This window comes from Mytilus edulis, chromosome 1 (genome assembly GCF_963676685.1).
Source record: "Mytilus edulis chromosome 1, xbMytEdul2.2, whole genome shotgun sequence".
In the NCBI taxonomy this organism is placed as follows: domain Eukaryota; kingdom Metazoa; phylum Mollusca; class Bivalvia; order Mytilida; family Mytilidae; genus Mytilus; species Mytilus edulis.
The window spans coordinates 12,823,983-12,845,722 of NC_092344.1; the positions used below are offsets into that span (position 1 = coordinate 12,823,983).

General features: G+C 31.6%; 1 protein-coding gene across 1 annotated transcript; it reads right to left on the reverse strand.

Moving 5' to 3' along the window:
- Positions 1–17,971: 17,971 nt before the first annotated feature.
- Positions 17,972–21,581, reverse strand: LOC139524306 (zinc finger MYM-type protein 2-like). Its single transcript, XM_071319050.1, has 2 exons — positions 20,928–21,581; positions 17,972–19,184 (listed from the first exon to the last, which is right to left on the reverse strand). The coding sequence occupies exons 1-2, from the start codon at positions 21,359–21,361 to the stop codon at positions 18,212–18,214; spliced, it is 1,407 nt and encodes a 468-aa protein (XP_071175151.1). The 5' UTR covers positions 21,362–21,581; the 3' UTR covers positions 17,972–18,211.
- Between the last annotated feature and the right edge of the window lie 159 nt (positions 21,582–21,740).

Here is a 21,740-nt window from a genome sequence, read left to right on the forward strand (position 1 = left end):
ACTAATTCAGGCCCGGTCGGAAAGAACATACAAGAAAGTAGTACATATTTTAAACAAAATAGTTTCTACGCATAGCTGTATCTTTGTCATAAGTGGGAATATTTGTGTTTTAGTATCAAATGAAAGCTTGGGGACTAGGGGTTACTGTAGAACCCTTGTTGAAAGTGTTACTTGAATAATAAAGAAGTATATAAAATTTCAATAAGAGGGCACATTTGGTCTGTTGTTCAGATCCGAAGTTCCTGTTGTTGTACCATCAAACTTCCCGGAACCAGTACGCTCCAATATGCAATTAAAGGTATGTTGATTTTTTCAGCACATGACAGGACAAGGTACAGTTTTGACATAAACTAACTGCCACTTTATTTGAACTGAAGAAAAAGTAGCCCCAAATGCTTGAAATTGCAGAATTTATCATAAAAAGAAATGGGGCTATGAATTAGTGGTTTTATACCTTTAAGCTAGTTTTTTATTACTTACGATGCATTACATATTGAACGTGAAAGGTATAGTGGAATGTTTTATTCAGTTAAAGAATGACTGTTTTATTCAGTTAAAGAAAGACAAAGGTCTTAGATGCAGTAATTTGTGAGCGTTACAGGCTACGCAGGGGTTTAATTCTCTAAAAATAAAATGTTGCATTTTAAGGTAAAAGTTATTTTTGATCCATTTATATCTACATAAACTAACTATTGAAAATAAAACACTGCGTACAAATCAGTGATGAAAAGAAACCTCGGCTTCATAATTGAAAAATGTTTTCAATATATTGTGACTTTATTATTCATTTCAGATTACTGTATCTATATAACGATGTTAATTAGTGTCAAGAAAGGATTCCAAATCAAGATTTGCTTTTGACTTCCTGTCCTGTAAACACGATCATAAATGAAGTGATTCCAGTCATTGGGATCGGAAAAACTTTCACAAATCAGTCATAGCTTTAAGATTTGAACCGTCTTTCTTTTGCGATATAACTTTATTATGATTTTGCCATACATTGATACATTTTCCCAGTTGTAGGATATATGTGTGTAAATATTTATCCTATCTAGTTGATGTAAAGCGAATCCATGAATAGGGTTGCATCATTTCCTTCATCATAGTTCTATAAGGAGATACATGTACTATTAACATTTGCGGTCTTATGTCACAAGATTTTATATGAAAAAAGATTTTTATGGCAAATATTTCATAACATTATGTTTTAAAATTTTATTTAATGCAAAGCTGCTGTGCACTGTGACATATCAATTTGATAAATGTCTTATTTCTTACTGGATGGCATTGTTCGTGTAAGCTTTAGTTATCTTTACATGTATCTGTCAAATACAATTTTCAGTCAAAGATAATATTTCTCCCTATAAGTATGCAGGTTTTGTGGACCGTCGGGTGAATGAATTTAGAATCAATAAGATCTTTTTTACAAATTCGTAATCAATGGAATGTGTTCAGTTTAAGTTTTATCAAATGAATAATCCTATAAATAAGGCTTAGTCCCTACAATTTGCATATTAAAATATGTTTTCGGTACTTCCTTATTTATATGTTGATGTACGGCATTGCAAATCAAAATAAAATTGAAACACATTAAGGAGAATTGTCAGAGCTGCTTCATATACATGAACAATACCACAAATAATGTAACCGTTTTTATAAACAAACAACGTTGAATTTGACGGATTGTGAATTTAATGTGACATCATTTTTTACGACACAATGTCCTACTGTTTACGTTAAATGTAATCAATTCAAATTTTCTTTTCGTTGAATCCGACGGATTAAATTGTGACATCTTCCTTTTTTCTATGGAATCTTGTCCTCATAGCGTATTGAGAATGAGAAAAATCATTGTTTATTGTTTTGATTCTCTTTTCCTTCATAAATTATTTAATAGGTTCAGCAGGAAGAAAAGAACATATACAAATTCCGTTATATCGATTCGAGTTGATCTTTTTAGACTGCACAATTTTGCAATTCCGCATTATTTTGTTATGTTTTATGTGTTTTCTTAAAAACTGTAAAAGATAAAGAATATGATATACGATCAATGTAGTGACCATGGGCTTTTTTCTACTCTTTGATCGAGTTGTTGTCTTTTTGATAAATTCACTGTTTCCGTTCACAATTCTATATTGTGACCAGGGATCTTCATATTGTTATTGAACTAGAGGTAATTGATTTTATTTTTGTATTTGGCCCGAGAACACAGCTATTTCGTAGTGCATTATTTTTAGACAATAAACTCAAATTAAAAAAATCGCATCTGCTCTTTCTCTAAAAGTGTTTTTACTGTGTAGTGTACTACTAGTGGGACGAATAATATCAAATTTATAGAAACTTATTTAGTCCTGGTATCTATGATGAGTTTATTCTGCCAGCTCTAACTCAAAATATTAACAATTCTGAGTTAAGGGGGTCCAAAATTCAGTTTGACAGCTTCAGATGTAATAAAATTTGACCTTTTTTATCTGGACCAAATCACTACTTAATATAAAGATTCAGCACCCTATTTTTTTTTACATGTAATTACACCCCCAAACTTAATATTTCATGCATTGAATATCAAGAACTAAATTGGGAAAGTGTATCAAATAAAAAATGCAAGTTTTGCACTGTTGACACAAGGAACTATCGAAAAACCAAAGGACGATAACTGTGTCCTTGCACCATTTTTTTTATATATGTCGTCTACTATTGATTAAAAAAGTGTCGTTTATGTCATCAGCAGGCCCTATCATCTTACTGTAAGTTAATCAAAAAAAGTAAGAATATTGACTATAAGTTTAACCACGATATAATTACTTGTAAAATCCATCAAAATTGCAGTCTTTAGCCATCTTCAAGTATTTTTCATTTGGTGACACAGTAAAACATAAACCAAACAGTTAGGGGGTGGGGAAGTACACACACGAAACATTTATAATTCTAAAATTCAGTTTATATTTGCAAAGGCTTTTAGAAGCAATCATGACCATGAAATAATAACATCAGGGAAAATAGTCCATACCTCTTTCTTTTTCTATTGTGACTTTTCCTTTCTCATGTAGTGATATCTGTATGTTTCTCCTTATTTTTTTATCATTTCTCTGTCGATTAGGCATTCGTTGTTAAAGTGTCTACAATGTAAGAAAGAACACTAAGTTTATTACAAGTTTATATAGATCGATAAATTTTAAATGTAAAAGATAAGAAATGATACTTTTTGATAATGTATCAATGATATTGTGTTGCAATAATTTTGCTACGGTAAACTACCAAACTTTGAAAATCAACTCTTACATACCAAATATAGATGGATATATGAGTAGAAGATCATTTAATATTTTTTGCTTTTTCTCGCTCTGTCCAATAGTTGAAAAGTATTTCTCTTAGCAAAAGGGAGGCGAAAGATTCCAAAGCATTACAACTCATACCAAAGGGACATTCAAACTCATAACAAAAGGACATTTAAACCCATAAACTTGACGGCGAAAAACTACCAAAAGATGAGCAACCGTTTGAAGATATATATATGGTTGATCTCTTAAAATCCACTGTTCGTACACACAATTGAAAAATGGTCTAAGAGACTTTGCCATAGTAAGAATTTGAAATTTTTCAAACGAGACATCTTATCAAGATAAAGTCGATAATCCCAAAATTCATGTTGATAATATCAAGATTAAATTTTAAAATAAGACTGTGGTCCTTATACAAATCCGAACAACCTAGTAGAACATCATTGTTTCATTATTTTTACAATAGCCATTGCGTGTCAAATATTTTTTATAGCAACATGTTTTTATTGAAAAAAAACCCAACATATATCAACTAAAAAAATACATCTATAATATAATTCAACGTGATACACCTGTGCCATGTCACATGTATAAAGAACCATCACAACTGTGAAAATTATTAGGGTTTATTTTACATTTATACAATGGTCTATTATACTTACCATATCATATTGATTACAAAGAAGTCCATTTGGAAATTGTGTCATTATAATAATCATATATAAATACTTCTATAGTACAATAGGTACATAATAAACTAATAACAACAATTAAATAAATAGTCAGCAACTGTGTCAGTTATTAATATAATTATCAATATAGTTAGAAAGACGAACAGGTTTGTTTTGTACTAAAGTATTAAGGTGGTACCCAACACTTTCACTAAAATTTCTTTGCCTCGTTTAATTTTCATAAAAAATTTTCAAAGTATTTACTTTGACCCTTTAACAAAAATATAAAAATTTCAAAAATTTTGAACCAACCGTTTTGTCAGAAAAAATACACTGGTTATATAGCAGTTTGACAAACACCAATTTTGATCATTGAGAAGCTTAATATTCCCTTTACAACGCAACGTTATTAAAACGTTAAGCTGACTTTACAGAGTTATCTCCCTGTAGTGTTAGGTACCACCTTAATGAAAAGAAAAAAAAGAATAACAAGCAAAAAAAAAAAGAAGTGGAAAATACCAAACGGAGAATCGCAGAGAGACCATTAAAACACGACAAAAAAAAATAAAAACGACAAATAAACAAATAACGGTCTACAAAATGTAACATAAAAAGTCAAAAAGACTGGGCAAAAAGTAAAATCACAACTATACTGAACTCCGATTTATACAATAATAGGTTGTTTGTTTCTTGTTTCTGTTTTTGTAAAGTGGTTAAAGTTATTGCAAGTGAATATTGTTTTTAAGTCAATTCAGACAAAACTGGATTCAGTTCGTCCATGAGCTTGGTATTAATAAGATCAACAACACAATACGTTTCTTCCAATCTCTACCAGTGTCAGTTTTTATGACCTGCTTATTTCGCCTATCCAGAAAAAAAGTTGATTATATATTATTAAATTGTCAATTTCATTAGTAATTCTGAAAATATAATATGTCAGAAACAATACAAAATCAAAACACGTTGTATAGCAGGAATCCATAATTATCCTAATATATAAAAAAAAGTCACTGCATGCAACGGATTTTTGGAACGATTTGTCATTTTCAATATGTTCTTGGTCAAAAACAATTAATCAGATACATGTAAGATAACATATATAAAATTAATTTATATGTATTTCGATAGCGATTTACACGCTCAACATTGTAGATTTTACCTTCTTATCTTAATAACACGAGCACCTCAATTGTAGCATTCTAGAGGACAGTTAAATCCTTTCTTATCGGTTCTATTGCTGCGACTGAAATTATTATTAGGACAAGCCATCAATGTAAGTATTGGTGTAATAGTATTAAAAAGCATTAATGGCTATAGAATATGAAAATTACAATCTAATATTTTGAAAACGTGATTTTGACATTTTCTATTAAAAAGTTAATAAACTATCAGACAAACGGAGTGATCAATTATAATCGAATCTATGGGCTGTCGATCATCAATCAAATTGTTTTTGAAATTAAAGGTCTATCATAGAAACGGAATATCAGATTCCTCAGCGTTAGAACTAGTGTGTTCACTTTAAAGTCAAAATCATTTTTGATTAACAGACGGAGTTATTTGTTTTTTTATTTAAATTTATTTCTAAATTATATGGTAAGTTAGCTATGAACACGGACTACGAATTCTGAACATTTAATTATTTAATTCAGGGACTATAAAGAAGTACACTTAAGCATATTTTAGTAATAGAAAAAGTATATCCTAGTATGAAGATTTTTCACTTCTGTTCTAGAAATGTTACACAAAATGTTGCAATGAAAAAATATAACCGTACTCCATGTATACCTTATAACAAAGTTATGATTATTTATATGTGAACATTATTTGATTTGTCCAAGGTTATGGTTACCTTTTTTAATATTGTTTAACATCCGACCCCCTTGATTTATTAATTTTGCATATTACATTGTGTCATAAATCAATTGTATTCGCCCTGTGTATGTTCACTTGTGTTAATATGTCTTTTGATTGAGTTAAGTCATTTCAATTGATATTTTATTTTGTCTTTTTATGTGGTGATGAAACACTTTTTTAAGTGTAGAGTATAGGTTGGTGCCTATTAAAACGTTAAAACCCGCTTCATTTGTTTACATCTGTTCTAAGTTAGGAACCCTAAGAAAAGTAATTGTCTTTTGTTGATGTGGTTCATAATAGTTTCTCGATTTATATATAGAGTAGCCCGTACGATTTCCTGTTTGAATGGTTTGGCACTAGTAATCTTTGGGGCCCTCATAGCTTGCTGTTTGGTGGGAGCAAGGCTCCGTGTTGAAGACCGTACTTAGACCTATAATAGTTAAGTTTTACAAATTGTGACTTGGATGGAGAGTTGTCTCACTAACACTCATACCACATCTTCTTATATATGTCTAATGTCTTTTTTCATTATAAAAAGTTAAAAAAAAAAGTACTTGCCAATTAAATGCATGGCAAATTACGTCAAACCAAAGTCTAAAGCGTGTATGTGGTAATTTCAATGAATACAATTATGTAAAGGAACTGAAATTCATTGGTTTTTTTTGCTGTGTTTCATATTTATTTTAGTTTTATTCTTTGATATAAATCAAAATCGTTAGAATTGTTTTACATCTGCGATTTTGGTGCCTTCAAAAGCTTGATATGAGTTATGCTTTTTTCTATTTAATTGTAGGACGTATGGATTCGTGATTTTTATTTGGTACTACAGTTTGTTACTTCTACATGTACGTTATTTTGTTTCTGGTATAGAGTTATATCCTTGGCTATCTTACTACATCCTCTTATTTTTATATTTCTTTCAAAACAACGTATTTAAATGAGATCAAAATAAAATAAAGACCTTTCCTGCCTATCAATTTTCCAGGAAAATAATCACACGATCATTACGTGCATCGACTATATTTATCTTATTTCTTTTCTTCTTGTATTTTATGAACATATGTTATTTGAATAATGAAATTATTCAGTCATAAAAAGAGAAAGAAGACATTAGATAAAAACACAAATTGAAAATAATGCCATTTATTTTCTTATTTAATATCGGAGTATACTTGGATATAAAACCATTCTGAAGCCTTTTGTTGAATTCTAATGATTTGAATATTCTCTATGGTGAAATTATTTATAAAAATTCTGTGTCAACATTTGCATTTCTATTAGAACAGTCATACATAATTTAAAACCAAATTCCCAATTGGGATGAAAACCAATTTCAAAACAATTCGAGTTTATTTCAAAATTGATCTTTTTTGCACATTTGTCATGAAATATTTCACATGATTTTGTAATTTTAAAATTTCAATCAACTTACTTGAACATGAATCTATAATTCATCAGCTTCATCACATAAACTTTTCTTAACAATGTATGTATTTATCCGTCGTAATTCATTTTAACACAAAACCTATATTGAGATGCTATCATTATAGTATGAAGCAAACGCAATCTATATCAGAATTTGATATTCTACACAAATTGCATTGTTCACTTTGTATGGTTGAAGTATAAAAATGTAAACGTTGGATATATATTGGATATATAATATATTGGTGCTTGACCTTGAGAAACGAGCTTTACTTTCTTTCTTCTTCCTTTTTTTAGAGGGAGGGGGATTGAAAACTCTGAAATACAACTTTTCTACCACGTTTATTATGAAGAGATTTGCATTCACAAGTAGGTTTGCTTTTTGCGGTATGATGTTGATATATAATACATATGATGACACGACTTTTTTTATATACATTTTATTTTGCTTTAAAACCTTAACCTTTTAGTAAAAAGTCTCAATCAAAGACAATATTATATGACATTCAAAAGAGTGTAAAATATTAGTTGTTCTTCAAAAATGCATGTCGACCAATTAATGTATTTCATAAATTACATCAAGAGAGAAAAAGAACCTGCGGATTGTAAAAAAAATTAACGTTCTTTTAATAACTAGGTAAATTAGTTAAACAATTTCAAGTTATATATCGGGTCTACGCAATTTCAGAAACTATGATGTTTTGTAATTTAAAGTCTATACAAAATAGTAATCTTTAAGTTACTATTATTACTGAATCCTTTTTTAGATATATATTGTTAACTATGAATACAAGAAGATATAAGGGGTATACGTCAGTCCAACAAGAATAAAGAATACATTCAAGTTAAACAATAATACGTGTATACTAAAGCATACAGATTTCATAAAGTTAAAACAAACGATAAACTTAAGAAAAAAAACCACTTACTTCAATATATTCTGCAAGGTATCGTGTATAGTTAAACTTTAAATGACAGAATTGTACAGGTGTTCTCCCCAATTTCTGATGTCATTTTCACTTCATCTTATCCATAGCAACGCCCAATCATATTTAAGTCCAATTAACAGCACTCGTATGCCTATCTTCGGAGATCGATCGCCAGTAGCTGCATGAATGTACCACATATATCTCAGACAATGTAATTAATTTATATAAACTTATCCTTTTTGAAAGATATTGCCTCGAAACCCGTTAAAACAAGTATACGTATCATGGCATCCGAGATAACTAACTTTAGAAATCCATTTGTTATTTTCAATTATTTTTATGAGCATTGACAAGTTACCAATCAGAAAAAAAGTTCCATATAATTAAAAATACGGTTAAACAAAAATTAACACTTTGGGATATTGACGTCTGGAGTGTTTATTAATAAATTGAAGATCGAAATTAAAGATTCATAGAATAAGCGCACGTTAACTTAAAGTAAAGTAATTAAAAATGGATGCGGGTAATTGAGATTTAACTATATTATGATTAAGTTAACATTGATCAGTGTAAAATAAATAATACATTTACATACAGAATTTTCAGAGATTTGGGTCAAATATATTGTATTAAAACATTTCCTTTCACAATTAACGCCTATTACTGCATCTACAGAATACTTCTTAACTCCAATATAATCTTGAAGATTATAAGATTCATCTTAAACAGCCACTCTGTGGTTCTAAGAAAGTAATTAAACTATTTCTGTTATTTATTGATTTTCACTCGTATTTTTACGTAAAAATATAGGATTCCTGTCAAGGTCCTTGACGAAATATGGAACTAAATAACATTCCGTACAAAAATATGTGTACTTATTGATCCTTATGTCTGGGAGAACTAAGAGTCTTGTTATGAAAGACCCTTTCGAATTTGTTGAACTTCCGTCAACAAGTTTTGTTTTAGTGACCATCATTGGTGCGTTAAGGGGCATGATCAATTATTACCCATGTTGAGCGAGAGGTTGAAACGATACGTTTTGTCATATTGGTGTCTTTTAAAGTGAACTATATGGTATAGGGATTGCTCATTATTGAAGACTGTACGGTAACATACATTTGCTCACTATTTTCAAAACATATATAGTAGTAATTTTAATAATTAAATCTTGTTTTTGTGTATGATGTGTGTGTGTGTTTTCAACATACCATATCAATATACCAACCCAAACGCTATGCCTCACACTAACTTAAAACAATACTAACCGATTGAGTACACCAAAGGTCTAGACGTCTTTGCATACAAAGTATTCACGAGCAACGAGCAAACGTGAAAATCTGTAATAAATTGACGTGATAAAGGTAGGGTCGGTTAAATGTTCTTTTTATTGAAATATGCATGACAGTCGACGAAATCCAAAGTTCAAAGTCGAAGGCATTTAAAAGTCAGATCCATTGTAATTTGTGTTTTTTTGCAAATCTGAAGCGAGAAAACCATCTGATTGCCCTTTGGAATTGCATGAAACTGGTTTTATCCAGCTTGAGTCAAGATCAGATCTGAAACTATTTGAAATCCAAACAAGCAAATTTTTGTAATGTCATTGATTATGTAAAGCAATCCATAAAGTGGCGAAAATGGGTCCACGTTGGTCAATTATATCTATATATAATTACTAACATGTCACTTGCTCAAACTTGTTCATGTGTTGCTTGTACCATGTGTATATTGTTGCAATTAATGTACTACCTCTTTGATGTAATTTGCATAACCTGCCAGGGACTCCTTTCGCAATGCAATAGTTATATAATTGCATTTGATAGATATCAATAAACTAAATTTACTACGAGTACATCAAAGTATTCGCTGCATTAAATTTCAATTGTATCTATTATTTTTGTTACGGGCTATTTTTTGTATTTAGTTGAGAAACAGTTATATGCAATATAGTGATATTTTCAAACAAAAGTTTACTTAGTCTATTATTAATTTCTCTACTGATTTTGTACATACAAAACACCATTCTGGTAACCATAAGTGTTTCTCGTTTCTCGTTTTATATACAGATTAGACAGGTTTTTCCATTTAAATGGTTTTACACTAGTAATTTTTGGGGCTCTTATTAGCTTGCTGTTTGGGGTAAGCCTAGACTCCGTGTTGAAGACCACACTTTGACCTATAATGATTTACTTTTATAAATTGTGACTTGGATGGAGAGTTGTCTCATTGGTACTCATACCACATCTTCTTATATCTATGGATATGTTTTGTTTTTGTGTAGACTTCAATCTTTAAGTCATGGATTCGCATGATGTACAATCGCAAGATGACAAATTATTGCCACGACAAAATATAAATTAAAAGAAATCCTAAACAACTTGACATATGACTTCTAATTGGGACCAAAGTACAAAACACCAACTTGAAGGTAAATTAAAAAAGGGCGAAGTTAATAAGAACTAACAAAACTTATTAACCTTACGTTAGACTTTATCAACAAACGGAACGAATGAAAAACAACTGTGACATTGCCGAATTGGCCGGATTACATACTAGACCGATCAGGTTTCAATACGACATTCCCGACTTGGCCGGATTACATACTAGACCGATCAGGTGTCAGTAGGACATTGCCGACTTGGCCGGATTACATACTAGACTTATCAGGGTCAGTTGGACATTTCCAACTTGGCCGGATTACATACTAGACTGATCAGGTTTCAGTAAAACTGTAACGCAATAGGTTCACGGAAAAAAAACCAGAACAACAAAGATGCTTGTAACAAATTATAAGAGAAACGTATATGATCTTTAAAACCTAAATGGTTCATATTTATAATCATTATATGACTAGAAAATGTTCTTGTTTCTTATTGACTAAAAGCATAGGAAATCCTCTTTGTTAAAATCTCATATTCACGGCGACAAAACTCACGAGAGATTAATATAAGATTTGGAACAACGTCCATGTACCTAAATATAGATATTTCAAGGCAACGTCAATGAAATAGGTTTACAAAGTCAAGTAAATATCCGTTTTTCTTTCTTTTTCTTCTTATATTTTTGGTATCTTTATTTTAACTTTTTCTTGTTTTATGTATGTTTTTTATCCTCTTCTTTTTTTCTGTGTATTTTTAGTAAACTATATTGAATATTTCATCCTATGAAAATAAGCAACTGCAAAAGCAGATAATATATTTCGTATTTAAACGATGAACAGTTTTAAAAGTATCTGGAGCAAATACTAGAACATTGGAGAAGGTTATATAATAAATCAATTGATGACTTTTGATTTCAGTTGATACAATGATTTTTCAACGCCAGATATATGACATTTAACCTCGGCCATTGACCTCAGTGAATATCATATCTCTTGGGTTGATAAATCAAAAGTCAAATACTTGTATACTAGTATTATTGTCTCATAACTCATGGCAATTTAGAATATAAAACTGCTTTCAGAGCAACAGAGGGACTGGTATTCATGAACATCAAAAGAAGTGAGACCGACTCCGTATCATGATGCCAATATTACAGTAGAACGTATTGGAGATACCTAAGTAAAAAATATTGCAGATAATCCATGTTTAACGTAGTAAATACAGATAACATTAAAAGAATCACATATAGTAAGTCTGTGAGTAAGTTGGTTAGTAAATATAAAACAGAAGATGCGATATTGTTGCCAATGGGACTACTCTCTAATAGGAACCAAATGACATAGTAATTAACAGCTAAAGGTCACCGTACGACCTTCAACAATGAGCAAAGCCTATACCGCATAGTCAGCTATAAAAGGCAACGAAATCACAGCCTAATTAATGGACAAAAAAATGAACGAAAAACAAATATGTAACACAGCAACAAACGAAAACCAATGAATTACAGGCTCCTGACTTAGGACTGGCACGTACCCACACTCATGCTACGGGGTTAAACATGTAAACGGGGTCCCAAAACACCCATAAATTGGGACAGTGGCGCAAAGGTGCAACAGAAGAATGAACTATGAAATCAGTTGAAAAAGGCTTAACTCGTCAAATGGATACAAATAGAAATACGTATAACAAAAACACAGAATTGACGTAAACGGTTACTTGTACTTCACAAAAAAAGAATAAAAATAAGTACAGATCTGAGAGAATGCGCAGTTACTGGCAGTTAGTTCAAAGTCACTAACAAATTATACAAAAAAAATGCTTCTAAGACTAAATAATCAATCGGTACATATCCAACATCCAAAGGAATTAGTGCAACTACGTTATAAACAGTCCGAGAAAAAACCATCACCACGTGCTATACCATGATACAAGAGTCGACAGATTGTAGATCAGTTTTCACATTACCTTCTTTTGACTCCGGATTATATGATTTCTCGACAGGTTACCTACTTTGTGATAGGACATTCTTTTAATCGGTCAGGAAAGAGCAACACAAAGAGGTAAAATGAAATATACAATGGTGCAATATTTGGGCAAAGTTTGCTCTTTCGGATGATTTTATCGTGTAACATAAAACAGTTATTTTTCTTCCAAAATTCCGGAGTCCCAATTCGGTAACATAAAAGTGGAATTAGTTGTCTATTGCGTTTATTTTTACATGTATATGTCATAGTACAAATTGAAGTTCAGTAGGATTCGGAAAACACTTAGTACAAATTGGAATTCCGATATCTACAAATAGCAGTAGTAGCAATTGGGATATCAAGATTTGTACTAAAAGGATTCTGGATTGTATTTTATTTCTAGGATATTACTAAAAAATTATAAATAAAGTATAGAAAGATGTACAAAGTCAGGTGAAATTCTCTATATTACATTAAGCCCATATGATGAACTTTAAGCTTTTAACAACGCTTTGGTGTACATATATTTCAGAATATTATATCAATATTCTAGTAACCCACATTGTATATGACCAAACGACTGAGCCACAAAACCATCTTCTTATTAGATAAAATAGAAAGGAAGTAGTTTTGGAAGTTAAGCACAAACCTCGTAAAATGTAGATCTGCAACTACTCTATAAAAAGACTTTCCTTTGTTAACTCATTGTTTGTAGCATATACCAGGCAGTAGGTTGTCTTTTTGGAGTGTTTCACATTTTACATGCACGGGCTTTTATACGTTACTGTACAGTATTGGTTTTGCTCATTGTTGGAGGTCGTTTAGTGACCTATACATGCTGTTCTTTACATGCCCTTTCTTTGATATATGTTGGATAGTTATCTCATTGAAAATCATGTCACGTCCCTTATGTATATATTTCGAGTTTGTTAATGAACGTATAGTTTTAATGTGTTAAAGGGGCACTAGCTGTCAAATTCATGGTCACCGATTTTACTCAAATTCTCATATTTGATTTATAACAATGTAAAACATTTATCCAAACTATCAAAAGTCTAAAATAAACAGTTTACAGAGCATGAGGTAGATAATATATAGGTTCGTTTCGTGTGTATTTTAGTCCAGACGCCATCTAATTACCTACCGATTTGACCTCAGATGACCAAATAAGCGATGTAAACATAAATAAAGATAAGAATAGATTAAACCAACACGTGCAATTGGATTTTTATAGGTCTCTTTGATTTTATTTTATAGATTAAAGACAGATGTTTCTCATTGTTTTTAGCCGTATAAGAATGATTTTATGTGCACCGAATTAGTAATCAAATGATAACCGTAGTCTCACTTTCATTGTTGACATTCTTTTTCTTAAAATAGCCAGTACACGTACAATGCATGCGTTGTCAATCTCTAGCTAGGGGTTAAAATGAAGTTCACATGAATACGGATTTAAAGAGGTCGACTCATTCACTTGCAAGTGAATTAGTAGTTATCAATGTTTCTTTGCGTCATTTGACAAAATTGAACCTTTTTGGCTGCAAAAAGTGAATTGTTATTTCACTATTTCACTTTCATTATTGATTGAACAGCTAGTGGCCCTTTAACTGATTTTTCGCATTTCGGACTTGTCAATTGGCAAAATTGAAAAAAAAATATCGGCGCAAGAAAATACCATTGAAACGAATGCTCAGATTTTGACTGAATATCAATAGTGATAGACATCGTCCAAGTATGCAAATAAAATTACATCTTTATGACTAAGTTTTTGCGCTATTTCGGTTTGATTTTTGCCTATTTGAGGAAAAAACACTGAATGAATATATAATTAATATATAAGCATTTTTCTTAAAATATAACCACAGTTTTCTAACGCAAACGAGACATTTTTCTCCCCTGTTTTTTTTTTTTAAAATTTTCTTAGTTTAGTTTCCAGAGATAATTAAGATTAAATCATTTTATAGTTATGCATAATCGGTGTAAGATAGCCAGCTTTAAAGGGATTATATGACGACTACAAATGCACGCTTTTTTTTAACAGTTGTGGAGCAGTACCAAATAAATTGCATGTTCTTGTATTATGAACTGACTTCAGAAAACTAAATTATTTATGCTACATATCACTTTTTCATTTTTTCGACGCTTTACAACATGTAAAGATGAGCCAAGTTCGTTTTCATTAAAGGAGTAGGTCCGGTAAGGACTCATTTTGGCCTCAAATTTCAGTTTCATCTGACGAAAGATTTTGACCACTTTTTAAAGACTTAAGTGTCTATTTCACTTGATTTAATTAGTATAAGTGAAATATTTTAACCGATTTAGTCATTAAAAACGATCCGATTCAAGCTCAAATATGAAAATCTCTCAAATATGCCAAAAAACGTCACTTTTCAGATGGTTTTTGTCAAAAATGAAAGTGGCCGCATCCGTGTTCATCCACAACCTTTATATATGTTATGTATTATCATAAAATACAACTTACATTTCAATATTAAGGATGAACACGAATGCGGCCACTTTCGTTTTACAAGGAAACCGTCTAAAATTTAACTAAAATGATAGAATTTTGAAGATTTCAGTAATTTAGCATGACTTAATGGTGCTACAACCCGATATATGTGCATTGTATTGTCAAAAACAGCCCAAATTTATGTAGCAGAAGCATTCAACTGTCCAATAAATAACTAAAAGTTTACATTTTAACAATTTTGTAAAACTGTCATATTTTGGGGCCAAAAAGGGGTCTTACCGGACCTACTCCTTTATAGTTTATTCTTGTTGTGTCCTGTTACATCACTGTCCATGGCAAAGGGGGTTGAGTTCAATCACAAACATGTTTATTTATTTGCCAGTCCCGGTCACAAACATGTTTATTTATTTGCCAGTCCCGGTCACAAACATGTTTATTTATTTGCCAGTTCCGGTCACAAACATGTTTATTTATTTGCCAGTCCCGGTCACAAACATGTTTATTTATTTGCCAGTCCCGGTCACAAACATGTTTATTTATTTGCCAGTCCCGGTCACAAACATGTTTATTTATTTGCCAGTCCCGAAACCTGTTGTCGTTGGTTGCTGTTTGTCATATTTTGTTTTCCTTTAATTGCTATAAGCATAAATCTCTCTTTTTCGTTTTAATTTGTTTTGTTTTGTCTCACTGGCTTTTGCAGATTTCTATACGATACAGAATATCTCACTGTTAAATGGAAATGGCGTACGGGGACCTACAGTAGACTTGATTACATCTTCGTGCTTTGTCTTTGGTTGATATTGGTGTCATTGACAATCTTGATTGACATGATTGTCAGTTTTCCTGTCAAAGGTCTGTGATCTCTCTAGATACTTCGGGATTTCTCACCATTAAAAACCGTCCGAAACGAGATAACCTATAGTACTGGACGTGGCCGAAACGAGATAACCTATAGTACTGTACGTGTCCGAAACGAGATAACCTATAGTACTGAACGTGTCCGAAACGAGACAACCTATAGTACTGGACGTGTCCGAAACGAGACAACCTATAGTACTGGACGTGTCCGAAACGAGACAACCTATAGTACTGGACGTGTCCGAAACGAGACAACCTATAGTACTGGACGTGTCCGAAACGAGACAACCTATAGTACTGGACGTGTCCGAAACGAGACAACCTATAGTACTGGACGTGTCCGAAACGAGATAACCTATAGTACTGAACGTGTCATTTAAACATAAATCAATCAATCAATCGTATTGTCAATTATAACAATTTCCCGTTAATCAATTAATCAATCGCATGGCCAGTTATAACAATTTTCCGTTAATCAATCAATCAATCGCATGGTCAATTATAACAATTTTCCCTTTTTAACTTCTAATGTAACATTCCTAGGTCATTTATTAGAACTTTTAAACGGCATATCTACATTTTTCTGAATGATTTTTAAAATTAATGCAAATAGTTAGATGATGAAAGTTAATTAAATTTAATGGGTAAACTTTAGTTGGAGTTTAAATCTTTTAAGCTGTGAAACATATATTAAAAGCATTTGTTTTATACATAATTATCTAAATGTCTAGAAAAAATCTAATTTGTACATGATACTAAATTAAAGGCTTCCTTTAGACGAAGCCAAAATTTTAAAAGTTAAATTTCCATGTCGATATGACATATATCAAGCCTTAAACATGCAATACATATAATGGTCTTGTTAACAGAGATTATTGAATTTCCCGTATGATCGGCGTAAACCAGTCTACTGTATATTTATCATCTATTGATCTGGTTTTTTTTTGTGAGAATGATCTTACTGCACATAATGTGTCTCATTTCCTCATGTTAGGCACAAAGAAGTAAAGTTGATGGATTGCCATGTTCATCAAAACAAATTTATATGAACATCTTATATCAAGTTGAGAAATCCAAACAATTTACTTATCAGGAATATGGAAATGTGAAGAAAAGAATATATAGTTTTACATTTGTACATTAACAAGACAGCCAATCAATCCCAAACATTTATAGGTTAGACAATACTTGGTCATGTTTTATGAAGATTTAAGCCCAATTATTGTCTGACCAATTTAGAACATATTCACACATTCGAGTGACCCTACACAATTATCCTTTCCCATTGTAATATTCAACCTAAACAAGAGTTGACTTTTTATAATGAACTAAATGTAAAACATAGGTAATGATCATTTTAATGGATGGAATGAAAAAGCTCGAACATAGTTTGTGAGGACCGAATTGTGGATTATTGTTTTTCTTCTGCTTCAGGAAAAATTTAATACCTATATATCATGAAATTTTGTATTTTAAAAAGCAACACCATGCATGTTACATAAATCCCCTTTTTGAAATTTGACCTTTTTTTTATAGATATAAAACTGTCTGTATAAATATCTAAATTCATACCATTCAACATTAAATGCTTAATTGATAAATTGACATGTATTGTGTTTCTTCGAAAAAAAATCTTGCTTAATATATCAGCAGTCTGGCATTTTTTCCTTGAAAGAAAAAAAATCCCTCAAATGTCAGGTCTTTAAATCAAATAAGTATTATTTTACCTATATCCTTACCCAAATTGTGTTTGTTTATTCTATATATGTGTACTGTTACAAAATGTATGAACATTTGCAAAATTGAAAATGTTTTGATTTAATCTTTGCTCTTTCATCTTTAATCAGTAGGCTCTTTTCCCATGGAAAATGCCTCAGGGGTTTGTACACTTCGTTAGTGCAGTTATTAAGAGTTCACTTTCATAATTACCTGACAATGAAAAGTCATTCGTGTATAGCATTTCATAGTGCATGGAAAACCATGAACCATGAAAATTAGAGGGAAAAAAACTGACTTTTCATTGGATGAGAAGGGGTGAGTATGTTCTAAATACAGATATACATATATAGACATACGTTGTACACAGATTATATAACATATCTTCAATTAGAACATAGTAAAGTGCTTTCGTCCAATGAAATGCAAGGATTTTCACCCTCTTAATAGTGAAGAATGACACAAAACATGTTCTTATTTAGTGATTATCTTATTGTTATGCTCTGAATTACAAAGGGCCAATTAGTGTTGCCAATATTGCCTAGAGGCAATTCGCAAGGACAGTGTACTGAAAAAATAGTTATGACCCCAGGCTTTTTAATCAAGATTCAATTATTTGTATAAATTTAACTGTAATAAATATTCTTTAATACACAAGCAGTTCAAATTTCTAAACAATATCTTTTTCCATTTTTGAAAATGACAACTTTGTTTATACAATTTGGCACATTTATTGTCATGGTACTATTATCGTTTTCTTTGTCTTCGAAACTGTGCTGGTTACTTTTGGCAATGGACAAGTCATTTTCTTGCTTAACGTTTTTGCTTGTGGGTACTGGAGGCTGTAATGCCTTGCTTACATTATCCTGTAATGTTTCTAACGGGCGTTTATATGTGTCGACGGCCGTTGATCGGTGACCACTTCTTGATTTTACAGTTGAATCGGAAAATCCGGCATTGAAAAGTGTGGTGCAGCATGTAAATTTCCCAGAATGGTTGGTGATATTACGATCAGTAGTTGAAATTCCCGCAGCGTTAAATAATTCCTTCATTTTGCTAGACAATGTGTTAATACCAATCGGCTGGACGCTAAAGCGAATAGAACCATCGTTAGCTTTATGTGGTAGCGGTTTACGGTAAAACCTACCTTCACGTGGAATAAGTGACAAGTATTTCTCATAAATTGTAACTAGGCATCTTGGGTTTGTTGGGTCACTTTTCTGAGTTATGCGTTTGACATCAACGTTTCTGTTATTCAGGCCACCTTGTACATTCTTACACAGCCTCCCGGTATAATGGAGTAATTTATTACCAATTGTGTCCACAGAAATTCGAAATTGACTAGCATCAAGTTGTTTGTGTTCATCTAAAGCACGAAATCCAAATAACTTGCAGTTGTAGAAAAAAACTATATTGGTTAGCCCATTTGAAGTGTTACAATTAAAAACTCCACTATCCCACATGGCCTCCTCGTCTGTTGTTAATATAGGGTCTGCCCTTTTTACGTTAGTTCCAATACCATTATTGGTTAGTTCTTTCATTCGACTGTCAAGACATTTTCTAAAAAACGCAAATGTAGATGAATCCTTTTCAAAGAGGCTCACGTCATTTCTGTTACAATCTGTTCTCAGATACCTACAAAAAGTGGTGGTTTTACTCTTTGTTTTAATACATATAAAGACTTATAAAGGATTAGTAGAACTTTTTTAAAGATGAATTGGTTGAAGAAGAAATTATTTTTCAGAAAAGTAAAATAACCGACGACGAATTGCAATACAGTGAAACCTGTCTAGTACGACCTCCTTGGTACTTCAATTTTTTGTTAGATTTTGTTAGATGTTCGGTTTAACAGATTCACATCGCATAAAATTTTATATGACTGGACTTAGGATCATATATGTTAAGTTTAGGTGGGTTTTCGATTCATTCAAGGTTCTGTTTACACTGGTTTCATTGTAGTTTAAAAACGTAGTTAAAATTGAGATTAAAATTGTCATTCGTGTTTTTTTAAACGCGAGTTTTATCTCCCGAGCGAGGGGGTGGGAGACGACCCCAGAAGACAAGAAATGTATACATGTATGAGTTTGCTTTCCAAAATTGGCCGAATGAGTTGAATATACAGCTTTTTAGTAAATCAATACAAAATGAAATTAGCCATGTTAAAACTAGACTAATTTAAATTGTAATAGTATGTCTTAGAATTAATTATTGTTTGTTTGCGGTCTCTTCACGAATACATCATATCTCAATTATCTATTAAAAACAGTATATTGAAAGTATAGGTTGAGACAATTTAAGCATATTCGGAAATAATAACATTGGGATACATAATTATTGGCAAGCAGAATAAAATTATTAGAATATCCGAAAAATAACTGTCAAATTATTTTATTGTATTTTTTTTTGTCCATAATAGTAGTTTTAAAATAACACCTTTTTATAATATATTTTTTGGTTGAAGGGTTTGGGGTATATAAATGGTATCGAATAGAGAAAAAAACACACAAAAGGAAAGGATTTTACCTTAAAAAAAACAAGGGAACACCCTTTTGATTTTTGGAGGTTTGGGGGAGGGGAGGGGGAGGGGAAGATATTTTAAGTAAAAAAATACGATCGAACATTTTAGGAAAAAAATGCAGAATGAGCAGTGTTATAAAATCAAACTGGTAGGATGAATATGACAGGCTTGTCCTTTTTGACAGTACTTGTAAACGAAAATGCAGGAGAAAGGTTTTCTGATGTGCAGTAAAAAATCAATTGATGATTTTTTTTATAAGCCCCCTGCCTAGAATTCCTGCCTCAAATGTTGCATCCACAAAACAAGTTACGATACATTTTAAAAGTAAACTATTTTTAAGGAGAGGGGCTAAAATCAAATGTAAAAGGACAGGTGAAACCTTTTGCAAAAAAAAGCAGTATGACCCATGACAAAAAGTAAAAAAAAATGCAAGATATATATGACACAGTAAATGTAAAATGAGGATTCAGGTAAAAGTTCGTCTCCAATATGTATTGAAAAACCCAGAATGCAAACCCCCCTTTTCCCCTCGAAATCAAATGTTTGCTCCCTTAAAACAAGTAAACGAACGTATTTCAACAGTTGTTGCCCCCCCCCCCCCTCCCCTTTTCCACCAACCCGTTTAACTATACCGAACTCCAAGACAGCGGTTACAAAAACAAATATCAAAATCAACACAAATGTAATTCATAAAATTACATTTTCATAGTTTTAGTACAATGTAACATCTACATCAAACGCTATATACTGTATTGTGGAAGCTGTGGACTACAATTCCAATAAAATGTTGATTTTGATGATTTTACTTGTAACGGCTGTCCTGGTGTTATATGTATTGAAATTTAAAATTTGTAACTTACCTTTGAATGCCTGATGCTAACTGGACCAATGAATTTGGTGGATAAGGACTGGTATCAACACGTCTACATTCTTGTATAAAGTGTGCCATCCAATAGTTTAAAAGTTCATTTGAGAGTAAATTCGGATCACTTGGTATTGCATTACCACCATCAGTTATTGTTTCTTGATACAAATTTCTTTCTAAAGTCCACGCAACCCAGACGCCTAAAGCCCACTTGTTGTTATTTCTAGTCTTTTTCGGAATAGCTTTAAGAATTCTCTCTTGTAAGTCTGAATCCGACAATGGAACAGAAAATCTACGCGGGGCCGCAGCCTCACACACGACCGGCTCGTTTTCATATTTTACAAGGTCCTGAGTAGGTAAAAGCATTAAATCATTCTCGGACACTTCTTCTTTTAATTCAAAAGTTCCAATTCCAACAAGTTGATTCATTTTAGACTTAAAGATGCATACATGTTACTGACTTGAAAATAATAATACTTTTAATAGTCATTAGAGCAAGACAGTTAGCTAGAGGGGTTATTTGTTTGGCCATATTTTCAAGAACTGTGTTCATGTATACCATTTAACACAGTACATATAATTAATCAAGAATAGAGTTTATATGTTCTAAGTTTGTAAGAACATGATAACCCTCTTCTTCATGATAAGTACTCGCTAACGCTCGTACTTAACCATGAAGAAGAGGATTATCATGTTCTTACATATACTTAATCAAGTTATTATACAATCACAACTGAGTACAGAAAAATAGTGAACAGAAATTGCTAGACATCTCACAACTGCAACACATTTTTATTTTATACAGGAA